At 40.6% G+C, this 21,613-nt stretch overlaps 1 protein-coding gene and 1 long non-coding RNA gene across 2 annotated transcripts in view; one reads left to right on the top strand and one right to left on the bottom strand.

Annotated features, from left to right (window-relative positions):
• LOC114772181 (uncharacterized) overlaps window positions 1-21,588 on the top strand; it is a 29,726-nt gene extending 8,138 nt beyond the window's left edge. Inside the window, exons 2-3 of the long non-coding RNA XR_003743888.1 lie at window positions 6,613-6,696; window positions 20,754-21,588. This is a non-coding gene — a long non-coding RNA (uncharacterized LOC114772181). The remainder of the gene's footprint in view (window positions 1-6,612; window positions 6,697-20,753) is intronic.
• LOC114772180 (transmembrane protein 59-like) lies at window positions 3,470-20,977 on the bottom strand. The gene is made up of 8 exons (XM_028965219.1): window positions 20,717-20,977; window positions 12,613-12,718; window positions 11,301-11,395; window positions 11,045-11,197; window positions 10,117-10,204; window positions 8,829-8,943; window positions 7,522-7,639; window positions 3,470-5,052 (listed from the first exon to the last, which is right to left on the bottom strand). Exons 1-8 carry the CDS (start codon window positions 20,912-20,914, stop codon window positions 4,894-4,896), a joined length of 1,032 nt encoding a protein of 343 aa, XP_028821052.1. The 5' UTR covers window positions 20,915-20,977; the 3' UTR covers window positions 3,470-4,893.
• Window positions 21,589-21,613: the final 25 nt, after the last annotated feature.

Genomic DNA, 21,613 nt, shown 5'->3' with positions numbered 1-21,613 from the left:
TTGTTAATCTGCTCTACATACCTCCAGTCTTTACATTTTAGTTCTTCTTTCGGTTCTGGTTTACTGGATCCCTTACCCATTTTGACCTAAATTTTGACCAGTGTGTTGTACCTGGGGTATCCTAAAACACTGGTATTTGTTCACAGGACAGCGTATCAAAATTCCTCTCGTGGTGTATTTCACTTCTACCTCAAATCATTTGGGGTGGAAATACCTTGCCTCTGCGTCCACGAGGGGTCGCTGTTTCCTTCCCTGTGAGGTTTTGTATGGAGTGTCCGTCTAGTGACTTTCACCCCCACTCATCCACACACTCACACCCGCGCGCACTCTCATACACCTGTATGAGTTTTAAATCACTTATTTTACTATTGAACGTTCCTTTTCACTGACAGAGGAGTCCGTCCTCCCCGCGGATTTTAACCCTTTACGGGAGGGGTCCGCCCCCCCACGGAATTTAACTGTCTTTGTTACCTGCCAGAGTCTAGAATACCCAGGGTTTGTTTCCTTTAAGTAACCTCTTGTTACTCTTGTTACCTCTTGTAACCTCTTGTTACCTCTTGTAACCTCTTGTTACCATTCATTCCATTTCTTTTAAACAGAAGTCAACTTACCCCCGTGCCTTCTCTCACTCGTAAGATTCCGTCAACCTCCAGATCCCAACTGACGGTCGGCCTCCCAGTCCCCAAAGGGGTCTGTCTCTGACCCCTACTAAGGAGTCAGCCTTGGCCAAGGATTTCCTGGTATCCGTCCCGTCCGCTGGAATCCTTTAGTGTCTTGGAATCCGGCTCGAAGGACCAATAAAATGTTAGAGTTGTACGCCGTTCCAACACTTATAAACCAGAGAAGAATGACACGAAGAAGTTGAGTTCTTTTACTTGCAAGGAGAGCGATCAGAGACGACCAATACAGCAGCCTCCAAAAAGCTCTCCCGTCTCTTCCGCTTCCTCTCTTTTTATTCAATAATAGGGCGGTACATTCATCACAGGATCACACCAAATAAGCTTATAATTTGCATGTAGGGTTGTCTCTTTAGTAGACACTCCATCGCCAAGGTCTTCTTGTTTTTCTTGCTTCTCCGCGGCTGCAGGCCTCCTCTTATCTGGTCGCGGTCATTCTGTTCTGCAAACAGCCTTTAGCCCACCAGTTTCTGGAGAGACTAATGATTCAATGTAGTGCGCATAGTAAAAGGATTAATATAGTTTAATGCATGCGAGATATATATATATGTCAAAAGGATTAATAGAGTTTAATACATGTGGGATATATATGTCAAAAAGGTAGTAAAGGTTAGTAGCATGATAACTTATATACATTTTCCAACAGGGATCTTCAAATGAACCAGTAGCATCATAATGGACATGTAATGTAGACCATGACACTGGACTACACTCCTACAACTGTAGGACTTACTTTTTTCTTATTGGACAAATCATCACAAACCCGGCACTGACACCACTTGCAGGCTCACTCTAGCCTACTACAAACTAGTAGTTTTTAGTTTGTTTTTATTTTTAGCTATTTTAGGGGGATATCTGTGTGCGCAGGTGACTATTACTGTGCATAATTATTAGGCAACTTAACAAAAAACAAATATATACCCATTTCAATTATTTATTTTTTACCAGTGAAACCAATATAACATCTCCACATTCACAAATATACATTTCTGTCATTCAAAAACAAAACAAAAACAAATCAGCAACCAATATAGCCACCTTTCTTGGCAAGGACACTCAAAAGCCTGCCATCCATGGATTCTGTCAGTGTTTTGATCTGTTCACCATCAACATTGCGTGCAGCAGCAACCACAGCCTCCCAGACACTGTTCAGAGAGGTGTACTGTTTTCCCTCCTTGTAAATCTCACATTTGATGATGGACCACAGGTTCTCAATGGGGTTCAGATCAGGTGAACAAGGAGGCCATGTCAGTAGTTTTTCTTCTTTTATACCCTTTCTTGCCAGCCACGCTGTGGAGAACAATACAATACAAAATGTATCAATACATTATCATTTATCTTCGTCTAGCACCTAACAATCTCTGAGCATGCTCTTCACTGACAAGTTTGAGCCTTATCAGGGCTCTTAGTTTGTAAACTCAATATTCTATAGAAATCGAACAAGAATTGCTGGTGTCTTCCTCTTGTAAGTCGCTTTGGATAAAAGCGTCTGCTAAATAAAGTAAAGTACTTGGACGCGTGTGATGGAGCATTGTCCTGCATGAAAATCATGTTTTTCTTGAAGGATGCAGACTTCTTCCTGTACCAATGCTTGAAGAAGGTGTCTTCCAGAAACTGGCAGTAGGACTGGGAGTTGAGCTTGACTCCATCCTCAACCCAAAAAGGCCCCACAAGCTCATCTTTGATGATACCAGCCCAAACCAGTACTCCACCTCCACCTTGCTGGCGTCTGAGTCGGACTGGAGCTCTCTGCCCTTTACCAATCCAGCCACGGGCCCATAAAGACTCACTCTCATTTCATCAGTCCATAAAACCTTAGAAAAATCAGTCTTGAGATATTTCTTGGCCCAGTCTTGACGTTTCAGCTTGTGTTCAGTGGTGGTCGTCTTTCAGCCTTTCTTACCTTGGCCATGTCTCTGAGTATTGCACACCTTGTGCTTTTGGGCACTCCAAGTGAGGTTGCAGCTCTGAAATATGGCCAAACTGGTGGCAAGTGGCATCTTGGCAGCTGCACGCTTGACTTTTCTCAGTTCATGGGCAGTTATTTTACTCCTTGGTTTTTCCGCATGCTTCTTGTGACCCTGCTGACTATTTTGAATGAAACGCTTGATTGTTCGATGATCACGCTTCAGAAGCTTTGCAATTTTAAGAGTGCTGCATCCCTCTGCAAGATATCTCACTATTTTTTACTTTTCTGAGCCTGTCAAGTCCTTCTTTTGACCCATTTTGCCAAAGGAAAGGAAGTTGCCTAATAATTATGCACACCTGATATAGGGTGTTGATGTCATTAGACCACACCCCTTCTCATTACAGAGATGCACATCACCTAATATGCTTAATTGGTAGTAGGCTTTCGAGCCTATACAGCTTGGAGTAAGACAACATGCATGAAGAGGATGATGTGGACAAAATACTCATTTGCCTAATAATTCTGCACTCCCTGTAGCAATAGAAAGGCTGTAACAATGTCCTGTGAAGTCAAAAAAAGGAAAGTTGTGTAAATTGAAAGGAAATAAGTCGATTCCACTGTTGTGTCTGCAGGGCCTGAGGCTGTGCGTTCATAAGCACTGGTTTTTCAGTGGTTGTTAAGTAAAATTATTCAACAAATATAAATTTCAATAATACTTTGTACATTTTGCAATTTATATGAAAAGCATTTAAAAATATCAAGCATCCTATGTCGGTTTATAAGCACTTAGGTGCAATACAACCAGTGAGAGAGCACAGCAGTGTGTATGATCAAATAATCAAACAAGGACAAAATAAAAGCATAAAAATACCAGTGAGACCGATTTAAGTACAACATGAAAATACATTTATTGGTTGAGTGTTGCGTATCATATTTCTCAACAGAAACATCTGAAAATTTTCTTGTAGGCTGTTGTCAATATGAACTGTGACATGGCTTGCATGAGGTTAACCCCATCTCTTTCACATTGACATACAACAAAAAGTAGTCACAAAAAAGCAAAATGTGTATATAGTAGTAATGTACAGTGCTATCCTAACAAAATAAGAGGAGCTTCAGTTTTTAGCCTTACTCTTTAACTGTTTCATAAAACAGTTAAAGGGAGAGAAAAAAAGGGAGAGAAATAACTAACAAATATTATTTTCAATGCCAGCGTACCAAAAAAAAAGAATCTACCTACTGTACACTACACACATGCCCTTGCATTTTTAGAAGTCTCCAGTCAAACAAATACATGATCATACTACACCCATCTAGTGCACTGAGCTGCAGGGCAAACATAAAATCCAGGTAACTTTACAGAAATGTACACCTGTTCTGGAAGGTTATGGTGCAAGGTACAGAAGTAGCTATTGTATAGTTTATGAGTGAACAAACAAATAAATAAAACAAATATAATAACAAATAGCATCCTTTTCAATGGTCCATGCATATTTGACTCCATGTATTAAATGACATACAGACAGTGTTGTGGCATAATTTTCAGGTGCAAGTCTACATAATGGCTGTCACATTTTGCATCCATTATGACTTACTATACATTACTATTATTTCTGTTTTCAGTCTGTACCCAGACCTTTGTGAAATTAAATATCTACAGTCTTATAGGATCCCCTAGTTTCACAAAAGAAAAGACAAATTCAGCACATTTAAGCTTGTGTTTTTTCAGCATTACCATTTAAAAGTGGTGCAGCTTACATAAAAACATAACTCAATTTTTTGTAATAAAAGCAAATAATTTGGTCAAAGGCATTAATTAAATATTGAACCATGTTCTATATGGTCACCTATGGAACCATTTTTTACTTTGGCAGTCTTCAGTTGTGTGATAGAAGGAATTTTTCGAGCATTTCGAGCAAAGTTGAATGTCTATTATTTGACAATGAAATAAATGCAATTACTTAAATTCTCAATATCATTTATACTGTACATAAAAACTCGAATTCATCCATTTGTAAAATTTTATACTGAGTCCAATACCTTCATATATATCCATATGAATTCCTTTAGATACAACTGTACCAAATTATTTGCTTTTAATACAAAATGCGAAACACTTCTATGCTTATATGATTATATTTAAAATTAGGATTTTTTCTAGAAGTATCATACTAAACAAATGTTTTATAACTTCAGTGGGTACCATGCACTGATGTAAATTCTGGATGAGTCCCTCCAATAATCTACCCACCCACATGTGACAGTTTAAGAAATGTAGCAAACAAAGGACCAGTCATCTTGGCCCTTTTAAACTGAGGTCTTGTTCAAGTCAACCTTGACTGGTAGAGGGCCCGCCTCCTTCTCTTCACCTGATTGCCCGACAGAGACAGCAATCACAGGAGTGAGTTGATAGGGCCTGACTTTTTGAACCTCATCCAGATACTCCTTGTCTCCATTGATGCTGAGCTGAAAAGACAAACCATTTAACAAAACCATGTAACGTATAAGGTGAGACAATATTACACTGAAAATGAATATTAAACATATTATTAATTAGAATATTAATCCAACAGACCCATAAAATCACACATTGAAACCCCACTTTCTACCATTGTGTACATTATCTTTAAGACTGAACTCTGTACTGTTTCTGTTGCCGTGTTTAGTTCACTGTAAAGCGATCCTAAAATACCTCCTGAATTAAATTTATTTCTGAGTAAAGCCTTATGATGAACTTTAAATTAAATTAAATAAATGCATTTAAACTTTATCATTAATTGCTGTCATATGTTCCCAAGAAAATGCTAGTAATTTCTAGGCATCATATACATTGCCACATTTCTGATGTGGATCAAGACATTTCATAAACATAAAAGTGAGCAATATTGCCATGGGTATACAAAAAATGAAGTGAAGTGAAAGTGAAGTGATTTTCATTGTGATACAGCACAGCACACGGTGCACACAGTGAAATTTGTCCTCTGCATTTAACCCATCACCCTTGGTGAGCAGTGGGTAGCCATGACAGGTGCCCTGGGAGCAGTGTGTGGGGACGGTGGCACCTCAGTGGCACCATGGCAGATCGGTATTCGAGTCGGCAACCTTCTGATTACAGGGCCACTTCCTTAACCGCTAGGCCACCACTGGCCCACGGACAGAATGAACAGAGTGTGGGGAACACTGCCGATCCAGTGTAAGCAGGGAGAGTGAGTTCAGAAATAATTAGAATAATTAGTACCATCCAAGGGGGCATGCAGCATGAATCCTTTCAAATATGAAACCCTATGATATATATGAACAATAATTACTAGTAAAATTGTGGGGTTGGGTTGGTGGTTGTTTACATTTACATTTACAGCATTTACCAGACGCCCTTATCCAGAGCGACTTACAGTCAGTAGTTACAGGGACAGTCCCCCCCTGGAGACACTCAGGGTTAAGTGTCTTGCTCAGGGACACAATGGTAGTAAGTGGGGTTTGAACCTGGGTCTTCTGGTTCAAAGGCGAGTGTTAAAAACTAGGCTACTGTCGGTTCTTTCTTTGGTGAGTGTTATGTCCTCAACAGTTCAATCTGTGTTTTGCAAAATGGCACCCCGAGTAGGGGACTCATTTGTTTGACCAGCATTTACTAATTATTCCTGTTAGTATAAAAGACGTAATTTAGATTACATACTCTGTGTTCTGAGGTCAGGCTCATCTAGTTAATTTGGAACAATGCATGTATTAATAGTTTGTTTTAACTTAAAATAATGTCTAAGGATTTCTACATTTAAAATAGAACGCAGAGTATTTTCCATTGTGGTAATGAGCTTTTAATTAGAAATTTACTACTCCAGGGGTTCTTTTTGCAAGCTGGCCCCCCCAAAGCTGGTTCATTGCAGTGACCATTACTGATGATATTATTATTATCATTACTAGGCTATTGCTATAATTGGGAATTGGCACCAGACCTCTGATATTAATTTATGCTTTATTATTGTTATTATTATTTGGTCTAATAGTAGGCATCATCTGCATTTTTTACAGAAGCTTGCAGGTAGGTGATGTTAATGTGGGACCTGAGCCTGCAAACACCAGAAAAATTCCTGGTTCAGACGTAAATGGCATCAGGTGAGCACGGACTAAACACAGACCGTTTTTCTGGTCATTGGAGTAAATCTAAAGCTGAATGACCGAATGCGCTGCGCATAAGACGATAATGTTGTAGATCTCTCTGTTGTGTGTGAACACTCGCCTACTTTGATTCTATTGGTCACGGTGTGCAGTGGTCAACAAATCTCAACTTTGTGTGAGTGTGAGGCAGGAACATCCACATCCTGTCTACAATGGGTGCTTCCACCAAAAAAAAAAAAAAAAACACACACCAGGTGTAGTGAAGGAAAAAAGGTGCAGGTTTAATTACAGCGCGGAAAGTGCTCAAATTTTTTTTAAGTGAAGTGAAATTTGTCCTCTGCATTTAACCCATCACCCTGAATGAGCAACGTCACAGAAGCAACATCATTATGATGTAATCAATGTTCTGCACTGCATTGATGCAATATTGTCCACGTCTGCATCACGATGCATTGATTATACGCTAAATCCCTATTTATAGTCAAGGTGTTGTGCAATAGATTGCTTGAGGTTTTGCAGTTAGCACAGCTAATTTCAGATGGATTTTAAACAAATAGTTTCCCTAGGACCGGTATTTGTGTTATATTTGTGCCTTCAATCATGACAACCAAATGTGATATTCTGAACACAAAAAATTGTTTTTGCACACACAATTGTATTTTGAACAGATATTGTTATCACACAAAGAAGAATTTAATCCAAGCAAATAAAACATTTTTCATTTTAAACCCTTGCATAATCAAGCTACACAAAGGCATGTGCCAAATATAAAATGTTAACCTAATTAAAAAAAAAATAAATGACGAGTAAGGGTGAGAGTACCTGGTTCTTGATGTGCTGGTCAGGTGCTGTGACCAGGCTGGCACAGCTCAGCCACAGCATCACCATAATAGAAAGGAAAAGACAGGTAGCAAGGATCCAGCGGGGCAGCCCTGAGCGCCTAGAAAAAGGGATGCATAAGACATTTCACAAAAACATTCTTACATATTCCATTCGCATAAAGCATTCCACAAGACATTCCAAACAACGAAATTACAATTTCACTTTGTGAGATTATTTAACATCAATACAAGTTACATTTATAGTTATAGCATTTACAAGATGCCCTTATCCAGAGCGACTTACAGGGACACTCAGGGTCAGGGACACAGTGGTATTAAGTGGGATTTGAACCTGGGTTTTCTGGTTCATAGGCAAATGTGACTAGCCTACACTAGCCTACCACGAGTTCCCCTAGTCTGTCCATGGTCCTGCAGTGGCTAGAAATGGCGATATGTATAAAGAGTGCTTTCGGTGGCCATTCTGCTTTGCCGTTCAGGGAGCAGCAGCTCAGATGGTCGGATCTCCACCGACCGTCATGGCTTCCAACCACATGAAGCATTGGAGTTGCACGGTGATTGGAAGTAGAAATGAGCACAAATGTATTTTTTTAGTTCTTTGGAGCTGTGTACTTTCCAGGTGCATTGAAAGAAAAAAATGGCATAGATGGTTCTGTTTTCTGTTAGTACTTTCAGACCTTAATTTCCAATATAAAACATTGGAATATTAAAAAAAATAATAAATAAACATTTTTTGCAGACATAAAATACCACCACATTTGTAGAAAATTACATTATAAATTAACCAGCTTGTGGGGAGGTTCTCTGTAAAAAATACCTTTTACAGTATTTACATTCTACAGCTTCGGGGCAGTGGTGGCCTAGCGGTTAAGGAAGCGGCCCCGTAATCAGAAGGTTGCTGGTTCGAATCCTGATCTGCCAAGGTACCACTGAGGTGCCACTGAGCAAAGCACCGTCCCCACACACTGCTCCCCGGGCGCCTGTCATGGCTGCCCACTGCTCACTCAGGGTGATGGGTTAAATGCAGAGGACAAATTTCACTGTGTGCACTGTGTGCTGTGCTGCTGTGTATCACGTGTGACAATTACTTCACTTTCGCTTTCAATAATGGCAACTTGCAATGCAGTTGTTAAAGTTGTTTTATGCTACAGTAAAAAATGAATTGTTTCATACTTTTTACTTTTTTATTATTGTCTTTTCTGTTTTCAACCACATGGTTGCATGGTTATAAGTTACAGCAAGCATGGTTATAAGTTACAGCAAGCATACTCTGAAACCCTCCCCCCTCACCTTGACATGCAGCCCAGGAAGTCATGTTCCACTGTGGGCTCATCAAGCTGTGAGGTGTGTTTGGATTTGGCTGCTGTCTCTGCCTCACTTTTTTTGTCAGAATTTATCCTTCCACCTGAAATAGCAAAAGCAGAACACAAAGACTGTGAGTGGCTCAGTTGTTGGAACAAACCATTTCAGCTTCATTTTAGGGGTCAATCTGCATTACATTTCATCTCGATTGTTCTGTGGATTTGAAGTTTAGGTCTCAATTCTTCCGAACATGCCATTTCCTTATGACCATTGCTTTGTGTATTTGAGCACAGTCCTACTTGAACATGAAATTTCTTCCTCAAACTGCTATCATTAAGTTACAAGAATAGAGCAGTGCTGCCTAGTCATGATCCTACTCAAACCAGACCTCCATTAGATATTGCAAAAGCTTATTTAATAGTTTAGTTTTTAATCAAAAAATGTCCACCTAAAGGCAGTTTCAGATGACACTGTAAAGAGTGTGTTAAGCGTGTGGTGGGCGATTAAATATTTATATCTGGTTGGACCTAATTTCCACTCTCTGCATGCCTGGAATTCATGCCCTATAACTTGATGACAGTCTGGGATTGCTTATGATGAATCGGTGATGAATTCGGTGTTAGACCACCAAACAGAAAGTAAGCAAAATGCAGCTATTCAAGTTATTTTATTAAAAATTAAATCACGGTGAATAACAAATTTTGAAAACCCTGTGATCTTAATTGTTAATAACAGCATTAATAATAAAAAAAGAATAATAATAATAATAATTGTGCTTATGTTTGTCACAACAAACCGGTCATATCTTCATTCCCCACTGGTGTGGTGCACCACTTTGAGAACCTTGGCCCTAACAGGATGGGTCATCACGGCCAGTGTGTAATGAAATGAGTCCCTGAGCTGGAACAATGTGTATCACTGAAGTGCACACATCTCTATTCCAGTTTTTCCCAAACCTGGTCATGGAGGAACGGCTGCCAAAACGTCTTCACTTGAACCCTAACTTAATTAGGCTCAGGTGTTAATGGCCTAATAATGAGTGTGGCAGGTTGGAATGAAAACTTACTGGCAGACCTTCCTCCAGGACCAGGGTTGGGAAACACGATTCTATTGTAACTGAATGCAAATTTACAACAATTACAGAATTAAAATTTTGCAGTTTAACAAGAAAACCCCATATAGGATTGGTGATCTGAACTAAAAACTCTATTCCACATTCCAATTGATAAAGTGTATTACCTTAATGACAGTTGCAAGTAATGAATGTCCATCTCACCTGTGTGTGGCCGTTCTGTATGGGAGTTCACTGGTGGCCAGCGTGGCGCCTGCAGCTCAGGTAGGGAGTACTCGATCTCCGGCTGACTCTGCAAGCAACCAGGAACCATAATCCTCAGAACACACCCAGCTAAATAAACAAATAATATTCATTAAATCATGTGTGGTGTTGGCCAATCAGTCAAGATTATTGCAGGTTAAGCAGTTATGTTGTCTCGAGCAAGAAACAATGATTGGTTGCCATTCCTGTACTCCCTGCATGGCAGACATGCCCCCTTGTGAAGCGTTGGCGCAGTGGCAGTCAGTGGCTCAGACGTTTTGTATGGGATTAAGAAACACATCACTCAGTAGTTACTTAAGTAGTTGCTGTTCCTTAATATAGAAATAGGCTTGGCGCTTACAAGAATTACTAATATTAATTAGTGTTGTGGCAGCCATCTGGCAAAAACAAAAAATAGAAAAGACCTGCTTAATTTTCAGGGAAAGAAGCATACAGGGGCATGAATTCCAAAGTGGTCTTCAGATAAATATTTAGAAGTCCAGTTGTCCAGTGAGGGTTACAGAATATCAAAGGAGTGTTCCCTAGACCATGTATAGAGTGGTAGTAGCCTAGTGGGTAGCACACTCGCCTATGAACCAGAAGACCCAGGTTCAAGTAAATACTGATTGTAAGTCACTCTGGATAAGGGCGTCTGATAAATGCTGTAAATGTATAAATGTAATGTAAATGTAACCATACCATCTAATCAGAAGGATTGGGAGAACTCTGACTGACATGTTAGGGAAAGAAATCCCTGCATTTGGAATGAGTCTGCTTCTGCCTGAATCTATTTAAATCCTTAAAACAGCAAAAAACCTTATTAATTTATTAATTTCAGGAACCAAAATTTTCAGCTAGATGGCTGTAAAGATTTTGCCATCTACCTCACCTGGAAAACCACCACCTTGCCATCATCAGCTTGCAAGTAGAATGTCCAAGTGGAGGATATGAAGCTCTGGGCAGAGCTAACAAGGTCATTGCACCAGCTGGTCATGGCATCCATCACTGAGACAGGCTTGGGCCTATGAGCCATGGCCTTCAACTGGAGGGGAAAAAATGGTCAGCAAGACCTGGTGCTGTATATGGAGTTGTGCTGCCAGCGGCAGTCTGCTGTGCCAATCTCCTACAGACTTCTTCCTTCTCACCTTCCTCCTCTTGATCTCAGGTTCAGAGGGCTGGCTCAAACAACCAGTGCTGCATGCCTTCTGTTCTAGAAGATGGCTATAGGCCTCCTGACAGGCTACACCCAGACAAACAGAGGAGGTAGGAAACAAGAACTATTATATGTTAGTGTTAAGATGGAAATGGTAGGGCAAAGGACTGACCACAGCCAGTACTTTATGCCTAGAGTTTACGTTTTGACAGGTTTTTTTAGAGATACAGTAGTGTAAAAAAAGTGTACTCCCCTCTCTGATTTCTTACTTTTTTCCACGTAATCACATTTTCAGATCATCAAAAAATTATAAATATTAGTCAAAGACAACACAACTAAAAATCAAATGTTTTTTTCCATTAAGACTTGCCCCTATTTTGCCACAAAACATCTTGATGATCCGCAGGACTTCCAGGAAAAACTTTTTGCAAGGTGTGTGTCCCATTCCATCTGGTGTAAAAGAAACACTGCATTTCAGAAAAAGAACATAATTCCAAGAGTAAAATATGGTGGTGGTAGTGTGATGGTTTGGGTCTTTTTTGCTGCTTCAGGACCTGGAAGACTTGCTTTGATAAATGGAATCATGAATTCTCTTGATGGAGAATGTCCAGTCATCTGTTAATGATATTAAGCTGAAATGAACTTAGATTCTGCAGCAGGACAATGATCCAAAACACACCAGCAAGTCCACCTCTGGTTGGCTGAAGAAAAACAGAATGAATACTTTGTAGTGGCCTAGTCAACGTCCTGACCTGAATCCTATTGACATGCTGTGGCCTGACCTTATAAAGGTGGTTCATGCTCGAAAACCCTCCAATGTGGCCGAACTACAACAATTCTGCAAGGATGAGTGGGCCCAAATTCGCACACAAAGCTCACTGCAAGTTATTGCAAACGCTTGATTGCTGTTGATTGGCGACCCAACCAGATATTAGGTTTAGGAGGCAAAAACTTACACAGGGCCATGTAGCTTTTTCTTCCTTAATAATAAAATCCTTAACTTAATCACATTTGCTTTTCGCTTCTGTTGTCTTTGACTAATATTTAAACTAGTTTGATGATCTGAAACATTTAAATGTGACTAGAAATGGAAAAAGTAAGAAACACCACTAGAAACTAGAATCTTTAACAAGTCTCCATGTCTTTGTCTCCATTTACTATGGAGCTAGCATTAGCTCTCAGTGGCTATGACCACTAAATGAGAAAGAGTTGAATCTCTGTTCTACATTATTTCTACATTTTAAAGATACATGGTACATTTAGATACATGCCTTTTTATTCAAACCGTTTGTGACGGCTCTTACCCCCATGACACTCCTCTGTGCTGGTATTGAAGTCTGCATTTCCATTCACAAACTGGCATATTGAGAAAAGGCGGCAGCCACGATGGCAGGCATTCAGCGCGGAGTCCTGAATTGAAGAAAAACATTTAGTAACTGTGTGTTTTCAATATTCATTTTTGGCTTTGGCTTTTAATAATTAGTTTTGCACTGCTAAATAAGCTGCAGGTTCCATAAACTGGTTTCACATGAATCATAAATCTGCAGAATACACTGTTTTTCCATCAGATATCACATATGCAAATATAGCTTTAATTTGAAGGTGTAAGCATGTATGAGGAGAGCCAAAGTGGACCCCTCTCCAAATCATTAAATTCGGGGGTTCCAATCACTTCCATGGCAACAGGTATATGAACTAAAGCACCTAGCCATGCAGGCAACCTCTACAAACATTAGGAACCCAGTGTTCCAGTGTAGTACTCATCTTTTAGTGTTATTACAACAAAGTGGAAGTAACTGGGTACAACAGCAACTCATAAAATCACAGAGCGAGGTCAGCGCATGATGAGGAGCACAGTTCACAGAAGAATGTCGCCAACTTTCTGCAGTCAATAGCTACAGACCTTCACATTTTATGTGGCCTTCAGATTAGCTCAAGAACAATGATTAGATACACTCCCTGTCTAAAAAAATATCAATTCACTCAATTTAATATTACATTTGGTCTGACTTTAGGTGCACATCTGCCTGGGCATGAGCTTCGGAAATGTCACAACATCAAGAGTTGCATTCATTTTATGCTCTTGTCGAGATGATGGGACAGTTGGACTGCTGTGCAAATTTCTCCTCAAGCCAATCCCAGTGTGAAAATGACGTCTTATTCTCCGTAAACCACTCTTTCACTATCCGAGCCTGATGAATCCTGTCATTGCCTGTGCCATCAGGGAAGAAGAAATTCGCTTTATGGAATAACCAGCTACTACCTACATCAGTTAGGGTTAAATAACTTTTAGCCAGATGAGACATCATCCATGCCATAATGGGAGGAGCTGTAGAGACAGAATTTGGCCTGAGCCTGAAAGAATCCAACAGTCCGACTCAACAAGTACAGCTTTTTAAAAACCTGTCTTTCTTTCTACACTAAAAGGGAAAGGAAATTGGTGATTAAATGAGCGGGTTTAAAAACACAAATGCCAGATCTGTTTCACCTCCTCAGAATCCATTTTTGCATCTCTCACAATAATGCAAAGGGACCTTGGCGGTTCAGGATTTCAGCCTGCAAACTTCCAATTACAAGTCTGCTCCCTTACCTACTAGGCCATTTTTGATGGTACTAGGCCACCACATGAAAAGCTGTCTCTTTGTAATGTTGCTCCTGTGCATTGTAGACTAACCCTAACCCTAACAGCAGCTTTAAAATCAGCAGCTTTAAAATCCGCTTATATAGCATTACGTGTATATATTATGGTGGAAAAATCACGTTATGCCAATTTTCACGTGATTCATGAAAAAGGTGTATCTGTGCGTAGTAAACGTCCATCTTGATAAAAACGATGGCTGAAAATTTGTTATTTACATGGCTGTGCCCCAAACCAACATGAAGGTAGAGAAGGTGGCAAAGAAGAGGAATTTCAACGTCATTACATCCAAGTGAAAGTGAAGTGATTGTCACACAGCAGCACAGCACACAGTGAAATTTGTCCTCTGCATTTAACCCATCACCCTGAGTGAGCAGTGGTCACCATGACAGGCGCCCGGGGAGCACTGTGTGGGGACGGTGCTTTGCTCAGTGGCACCTCAGTGGTAACTTGGCAGATCGGGATTCGAACCAGCAACCTTCCTTAACCACTAGGCCACCACTGCCCCACATTTGGTCTGGTGGAGAAGAACCAAGGTGGAGAAGACTTTTCTTATATCACTATTGCACTGAAACCACAAAAGAACGAAGATGTTAATTTATTCATGTGGAGAGGAATAAAATTGTGTTTGGCAGCTAAAATAGTGTAATAAAAGTGAAGTGAAGTGAAGGGGTGATAAATCATGTATGGACCAGATCACCGCAATTGTGAACTAACTGTAGTTTGCAGAGTTATGTATTTTATGTTTAGTAATGTGTGTTTAACTGTGTTTAGCTTAGTTGAACTAAATTCTAAATGGTTTACATTTAGGTACAGAAGAAGTGGTCGGACTTGAAGATAGCTACTTAAAAGTATTAAACATATTTTCATTTCTTAATCAATCAGAGACAAATGTAAACTATCAATTATAACTTTATTAAACCAGATGATTCAACGCCAACAACCAGTTGCCTCCAGGCAAAGTCTGGCACCAAGCAGCCCCACACAGACCAAAAACTGGTCTGTGTCCATCTTAGGTCTGCCGTATAGTCTATACACTTGAGCCCAATGAAGAGACCACCAGATGCATCATAGCAATGAACTGCATGACACGAACCAGAGAGTCACCACAGCCACCACCACTTTTAACAGCTGAAGCTTCAGGGTCCTTCAAATGGACCAGTAGCATCATAATGGACACGTAATGTACACCTTGACACTGGATTAAAATCTACTCTGCACTGTCCAGTACCTCCAAACATGGACAGATGCTCTATACAACACTTTGAACTTTTCCACCACTACACCTTTTGGACTTTTTCCTTTTCTTGGTCAAATCATCACCAAACCTGCACTTACACCAATTGCAGTATCTGTATCACTCCTTCCCAAGAGTTCTTCCTTTCTTTTATTTTTTAGTGGAGTTTTGGTGGTCATGTGTGGGGGGTGTCAACTGCAGACGATGTCAAAGCCCATTGAGATATACTGTATGTGATTATGGGCTATATAAGGAATGAATGTTGTTATGGCTGTTGTTGTTGTGTTGAATGGGGTCCGCCATCTTCGGACAGGGTAGCGCTCATTTTAAATGACTGAATGTCTATCAGGGCCAAGGTGGAATACAGAACCATAAACAAGCAAATATGAGAAGCGATTTTTTTTGTCTTGGTTTGTCATGTATTTACAACCGAGCCGTAATAAATTGATAGTGAAGCGTTTAATTTTACTTTTCAAATGTAATGTGCATAGAAGTATTTTTTTCATTCAAAGTAAACCTAAACTAAACTCCTACTACATGAAGAACAATGCAAATACAAATGCTCACTCACAATGCTCACTGAAAGACCCTGGCAGTCTTCATGTACATTTGTATATTTATATATACACATTTATCCACAGCAACAGGCATTTGTATGGATTTGTAGAGAACTACAAATATTTAATATGAAAGATGAACATCCATTTACCTGCTTATTTGGAAAAAATAACAGGGCAGATCCAACAACAGAGGCATTTCGTATAGATTTGTCAAGAACTGCAATTTGTCAGAAGCTGTGGGTGGGGGTAGGAAGACAGATGCTCTGGTCTGAAACATGTATAACATTATATGTGGAACACAAGATTTCGGAACATACCACATAAAATAAAGTCTTACTTATGAAATGTTACCCATGGATTCATACATGGTGCCAAAGTCTGGCACCTTCGCTTGTACAGTCAGAGAAGTGTGGTTCAATGAGCTTGGAATCCTGTCCAGATACGGCGGTGGCATTGACGCCTCCTGAGAGGCTGAATACGACATCTAATGTTTATATCTATATTGCAGCATGCCACCATGCGCCGTGTGTGACTTCATGCGAGGTTGTATTTCCTCTCCTATTTGATAACAGCGGGCAGATCTGCCATGGCCCAATAACTTCCATGGTGGCTTTCAAGGTTCACACATTTGCAGTCCAAATGGGGTTACCGGTCCAAATTTCGGAGCAAAAGATGTCATTTATTTTCTGTCACAGCTCGATTTCTTCTGCTGAACTCCCAGGAAGTGCGTACATGATCTGAGAGCAGTCATGTGGCGCCTGGAATAGTCCCAATACTGTGCAGTGGTGCAAAGAAACAAATTTATTCTAAAGGCCCAACAAATTATGTAGTTTCTGAGGCAACTGAAGAAGTATGATCTTCCAAAGAAGCTGCAGTCATTGAATGTCCAGTGTTCCTCGACAGCCAACAAACAGAAAAGGAACAGCCTGCAACGGATTAAGAACTGCAGAAAGAATCATGAAAATGTGCAGGAAAAAACCATCTGTGATCACAGACACAATACTTTGGAACTGCTCCTCTATCGCCCCCTCTGGCAGACAATATAGAAGAAGTCTGCCCTCTTCCTTCACACTATCACCCTCATGTTCCATAGCTAGTGGCACGTGGTCTACACTCCTTACTCCGTACTCCTGTTGTTATTGTATTATTGTGTTTTCTTCTTTATCATCTGTATGTTGTGCACATCTGTAAATAGAGTCCTGACTGTATATTGTATATAACTTGGACAATAACCACAATTCTGATGTTTAAAAAGAGACTTTTAATAATTTTATGGATTTTATGAATTACTTTGACAATAAGGTCAATCAGATGAGACCAAGCATTTTAGGTAATAATACTGTGGATGAGCAAAGTTATATGTGTGTTCCTGAGGACCTCACGGATCAGTATGGACTTACACTTTATTTCTTTCCCCCGATTACACTCTCTGAACTCAAGTACGCCATTAAACTGTATCTTCAACCCAATACCCGCTAGACTACTGAAGGAGGTACTACCTACGTTAGGTGAATCACTCCTGGGCTTAATCAACTCACCCATTGATCTTAGTTATGTTATGTCTAAAGACAGCGATTATAAAACCACTGCTTAAGAAACCTACTATTAATCCTGGGGTTTTATCAAATTACAGAACTATCTCTAACATTCCATTCATGTCCAAAATCCTAGAAAATGTTTTGGCACAACAGCTTTGTGATTTCTTGACCTTGTATAACATATAAGAAATTGGTCAGGTTTTAGACAGAACCATAGTACAGAAATTGCCCTTCTGCTGGTAATAAATTACTTTCTTTTATCTTCTGACCAGAGCCTTATCTCTGTGCTAGTGCTCTTAGACCGTACCATAGAACATAACATTCTACTAAATTGCTTGAAAAGTTAGTTGGAATACATGAGACAGTTATCTCCTGGATCAAACCCTACTTATCAGATCTTTTTCACTTTGTTGGCTTGGGCAGTGATTACTCTGCAAAACCAGAGTGAAAAACAGGGTTCTACAGGGTTGCATTGAACATGCTGCCACTCGGTGAGTTGATCCATAGACATGGAGTAAATGTTCGTTTTTATGCAAATGACACCCAAGTGTACATCTCCGTCAAGCAGGATGAAATTCTGTGAAGAACATCAGAGACTGGGTGATGGTAGGGTGGTAGTAGCCTTGTGGGTAACACACTCACCAATGAACCAGAAGACCCAGGTTCAAACCCCACTTACTACCATTGTGTCCCTGAGCAAGACACTTAACCCTAAGTTGCTCCAGGGGGGGACTGTCCCTGTAACAGCTGATTGTAAGTAGCTCTGGATAAGGACGTCTGGTAAATGCTGGAAATGTAAATGTAATGTTGGTTATCAGTCCCAAAGGGGCGAGACGTGGATTTATAGATTGGAGTGTGCTGGTTTTCACCTGGTCCTACTACATCTGTAAAGGATTTGGGTTTTGATGCTGATTGTCACATTCAAAATATTTCCAGGATGTCATACTTTGTAAGGAAGTTTCTCTCCATCTTTGATGCTGAGAAATTAGTTCACGCATTCATAACATCTAGACTGGATAGCTGTCATTCTGTTTACTGGTTACTTGCTGTCCCCGTGTACGCAAAGTCACTGCTGGAAATAGAGCATTTGCTTATAGAGCCCCAAATCTTCAGAGGAATTCAGGATTCAGACTCAGCACCAGCATTTAAATCCAGGAAAAAAACCTACGTATACAGTCTACCTTTTAACAACACTCTCCTCACCATTAGTAACGCTGCAGTAGTTGGTGTCGGCGGAAATGTCGAGTTCTCTGTTCAGTTAGTCATCACTAACTCACTCCTTCTCTTTTCTCCATCCTTCACCAACCACTCCACTCCTGCCTGATTCGGAGTGATCACGTGACATGGCCGACCTCCTCTGCTGACCTCATCTGATAGTCCCCTGCTGGGACTCTAACACACTACCTGGCTGCTAATTCGTTGTTCACAAGTGGACCGCAATAACCTTCATTTGCCATTATTTTTGGATGTTTCGCATTGTAATCCAGTGCTGACCAGAGGAGAATGGGTTCCCCTGGCTGAGTCTACATTTTCTTCATGTTAGTGGGACTTTTTTCCTTGCCACTGTTGTCTCTGGTTTGGTCAACCGGGGGTTTGAGCACTGTTTGTTAGGCACTTTGTTACAATGTACTTTGTAAAAAGAGCCATATAAATAAAGACTGATTGATTTTATAGTAAAATCATATTGGTTCCATATATCAATTAAAAGACACAATTTACTAGTAATAATCAACACTGGCCCTGAAATCCCGATATCAATCACTCTCTAATCACAATGTTAGAGAATGAGGGTGAACACCAGGAAAGCATGTGTGAACGCCTACTCTGCCAAATTGCTCCCTGGAGTCTTCACCTCCATCTTCAACGGGTCTCTGGCTCAGTCTGTGCTCCCTTTTGTCCCAGTACAATAAGCCCTAATGTCTGCAGCCATTACTGCAGAGGTGTGGTTATCAGCATGGATGCTACTAGGTCAGAGTAAATGAAGACAAATTTCACTGCCGGTCCAACCACAAGGATGTTCTCATGCAAATGACTGAGTAAATATGCCCAAAGCTGATCATTGTAATAGAACAGAATTTAATCATGATTCTTAATAATTACATTTTAATCACTAGTCCTAGTCCTCCCTGCTTTGCTTTTACTAAATCTTGGACGTTATAAGACCCTAAACACCTTCTTAGGTAAGGCAATTTTCAGCACCAGCCAGCACTGTCTGAAAAAGATAAGATCTACCATCTCTGCAGGACATGCAGACCAAGACTAGAGCAATTTGGATCAGACGCTTGTCTGAAGTCAGTGTTATGACCCATTCAGAGAGGCTCAGGAGGAGCTCCAGTCCTCAGGACATACCATCCTCTGATGACGTCTTTAATACTGCAGAACCTGCACTAAACATCTGCAGCCACAAAACAAACATTACAGGATTATTCAAATATTCAGATCTAATATTTCTTATTGCCGTTATTCAGATCTAATATTTCTTATTAACCATATTCAGATATTTCAGAATTTAATTCGAGATTTTTGCCTCTATGAGGACCACACCTCATACACTTACTTTGGTTAGAAATTTCATGAGATTGTAAAATCAGTGATTATTGCAGTTCGGGATTTGAACCCACAGCCCTTGGGTTATGAGTCTGTTTCCTTACCCGCGAGGCCACCACAGGCATCCATTCTCAGATGCCTGCATGTGGTGGCCTGGTGGGTTACACTCTCCCCTATGAACCAGAAGAGCACAAAGTCCCAGGTTCTAACCCCATTGTGTCCCTGAGCAAGACACTTAACCCTGAATGTCTCTAGGGGGACTGTCCCTGTCACTAATGCTGGGCAGTGGTGGTCTAGCGGTTAAGGAAGTGGCCCCGTAATGAGAATCCCGATTCGCCGCGGTGCCACTGAGCAAAGCAGCGTCCCCAAACACTGCTCCCCGGCGCCTGTCAATGGCTGCCCACTGCTCACCATGTGTGATGGTTAAATACAGAGGACACATTTCGTTGTGTCACCGTGTGCTGTGCTGTAGTGTACCATGTTGTAAGCCTTAAATGTTAAATGTATATGTAAATGTGTCACAATGACAATCACTTCACTTTATGATTATAAGTAGCTCTGGATAAGGGCGTCTGGTAAATGATGTTCAGATTGTACTTTTCAACACAGTACTTCCGGCGAGAATGCGGACGCCTTGCAGGAGCTGCGTCGGTGACGTCATAACACACCCCGTCTTTCAAAAGCCTCCAATGTCAACCATTTTAGAAAAATAGAATGCGTTTCGGGGTGTTTTATGTGAACAGATTGGTCCATCTGGGTCCCACGATCCTGCATCTTCTCCACAGAGGAACCGCGAGGTGCAGGATAATGCGTCAGAAGCCGCCCTGCGCACAGCCTTATTAAAAAGGATTTCCGAGGCAGGATCATGCATTTGCGCGGTTTACTTACTTGGTTTTTTATGCTCTTCTGGCATTGTTTTTTGCAGTAATTGATGTCGCCCAGCTGATTGTCCAGCAGGTCAGAGGACGCAGCTGCAGGCGCCGCCACCAGCAGCAGTAACAGCAGTCCGAGCCGCGAACAGACGCCACGCTGCACCATATCTTCACCTGGTCGCACCGCGCAGAGAAGAGGAGAACACTGGAGCATCAATCTGCTCTGCGAGGCTGGGCACTGCTGCGGTGACGTCACTCCAGCAGGACTGCGCACGGACGCTGCCCCGCCAGCGAGGTTGCCATGTACCGACATTTTCACCCCACAGTGGAAGCCATTTTAGCTCCGTGCCTATGAACGCTTATCCTGACCCTTCCTGAAATTAGATAGAAGCTAAGAATATCTCCACCAGGTTTATTAGTATGGTATAGAATTACTATGGTTATTGGTATCCTTCTGAAGATGAAAATCTCCTGTTGTGAAGAAATGAACACAAACGCACGATTCTTCAACACAGGTTTTTAATTGAGACAAAGTTAGAAGATGGACTATAATGGACATGGTGAGGATACATTTATACTAATCTTCACAATCATGTTCCTGATCATTTAGCAGGGCTTGGGGGTTAGGTACATTCACCTTAAATGAAGCTAAATAAAGCACAGTACTGTTTGAAATACTTTTAATCAGTTGGAGGTTTAAAAGAAGGAACTTTACTGGAGTAAAATCTCTTCTTTAACTCAAATAAACTGTTTGTATGCTTTGTCGAGAACTGGACAACACTAATATAAATGACATCATATTATAATTTAGTTAATATAATTTATATGGCATTGTGATAGTTACCATTCCAATACAATTAAAAAGCTTGAGCAGAAAAAAGATAATGCAATATAAGACAATAAAACAATTAAA

Source organism: Denticeps clupeoides, unplaced genomic scaffold (genome assembly GCF_900700375.1).
Source record: "Denticeps clupeoides unplaced genomic scaffold, fDenClu1.1, whole genome shotgun sequence".
NCBI classification, from domain to species: domain Eukaryota; kingdom Metazoa; phylum Chordata; class Actinopteri; order Clupeiformes; family Denticipitidae; genus Denticeps; species Denticeps clupeoides.
This window is presented reverse-complemented; position numbering and strand designations above follow the sequence as displayed.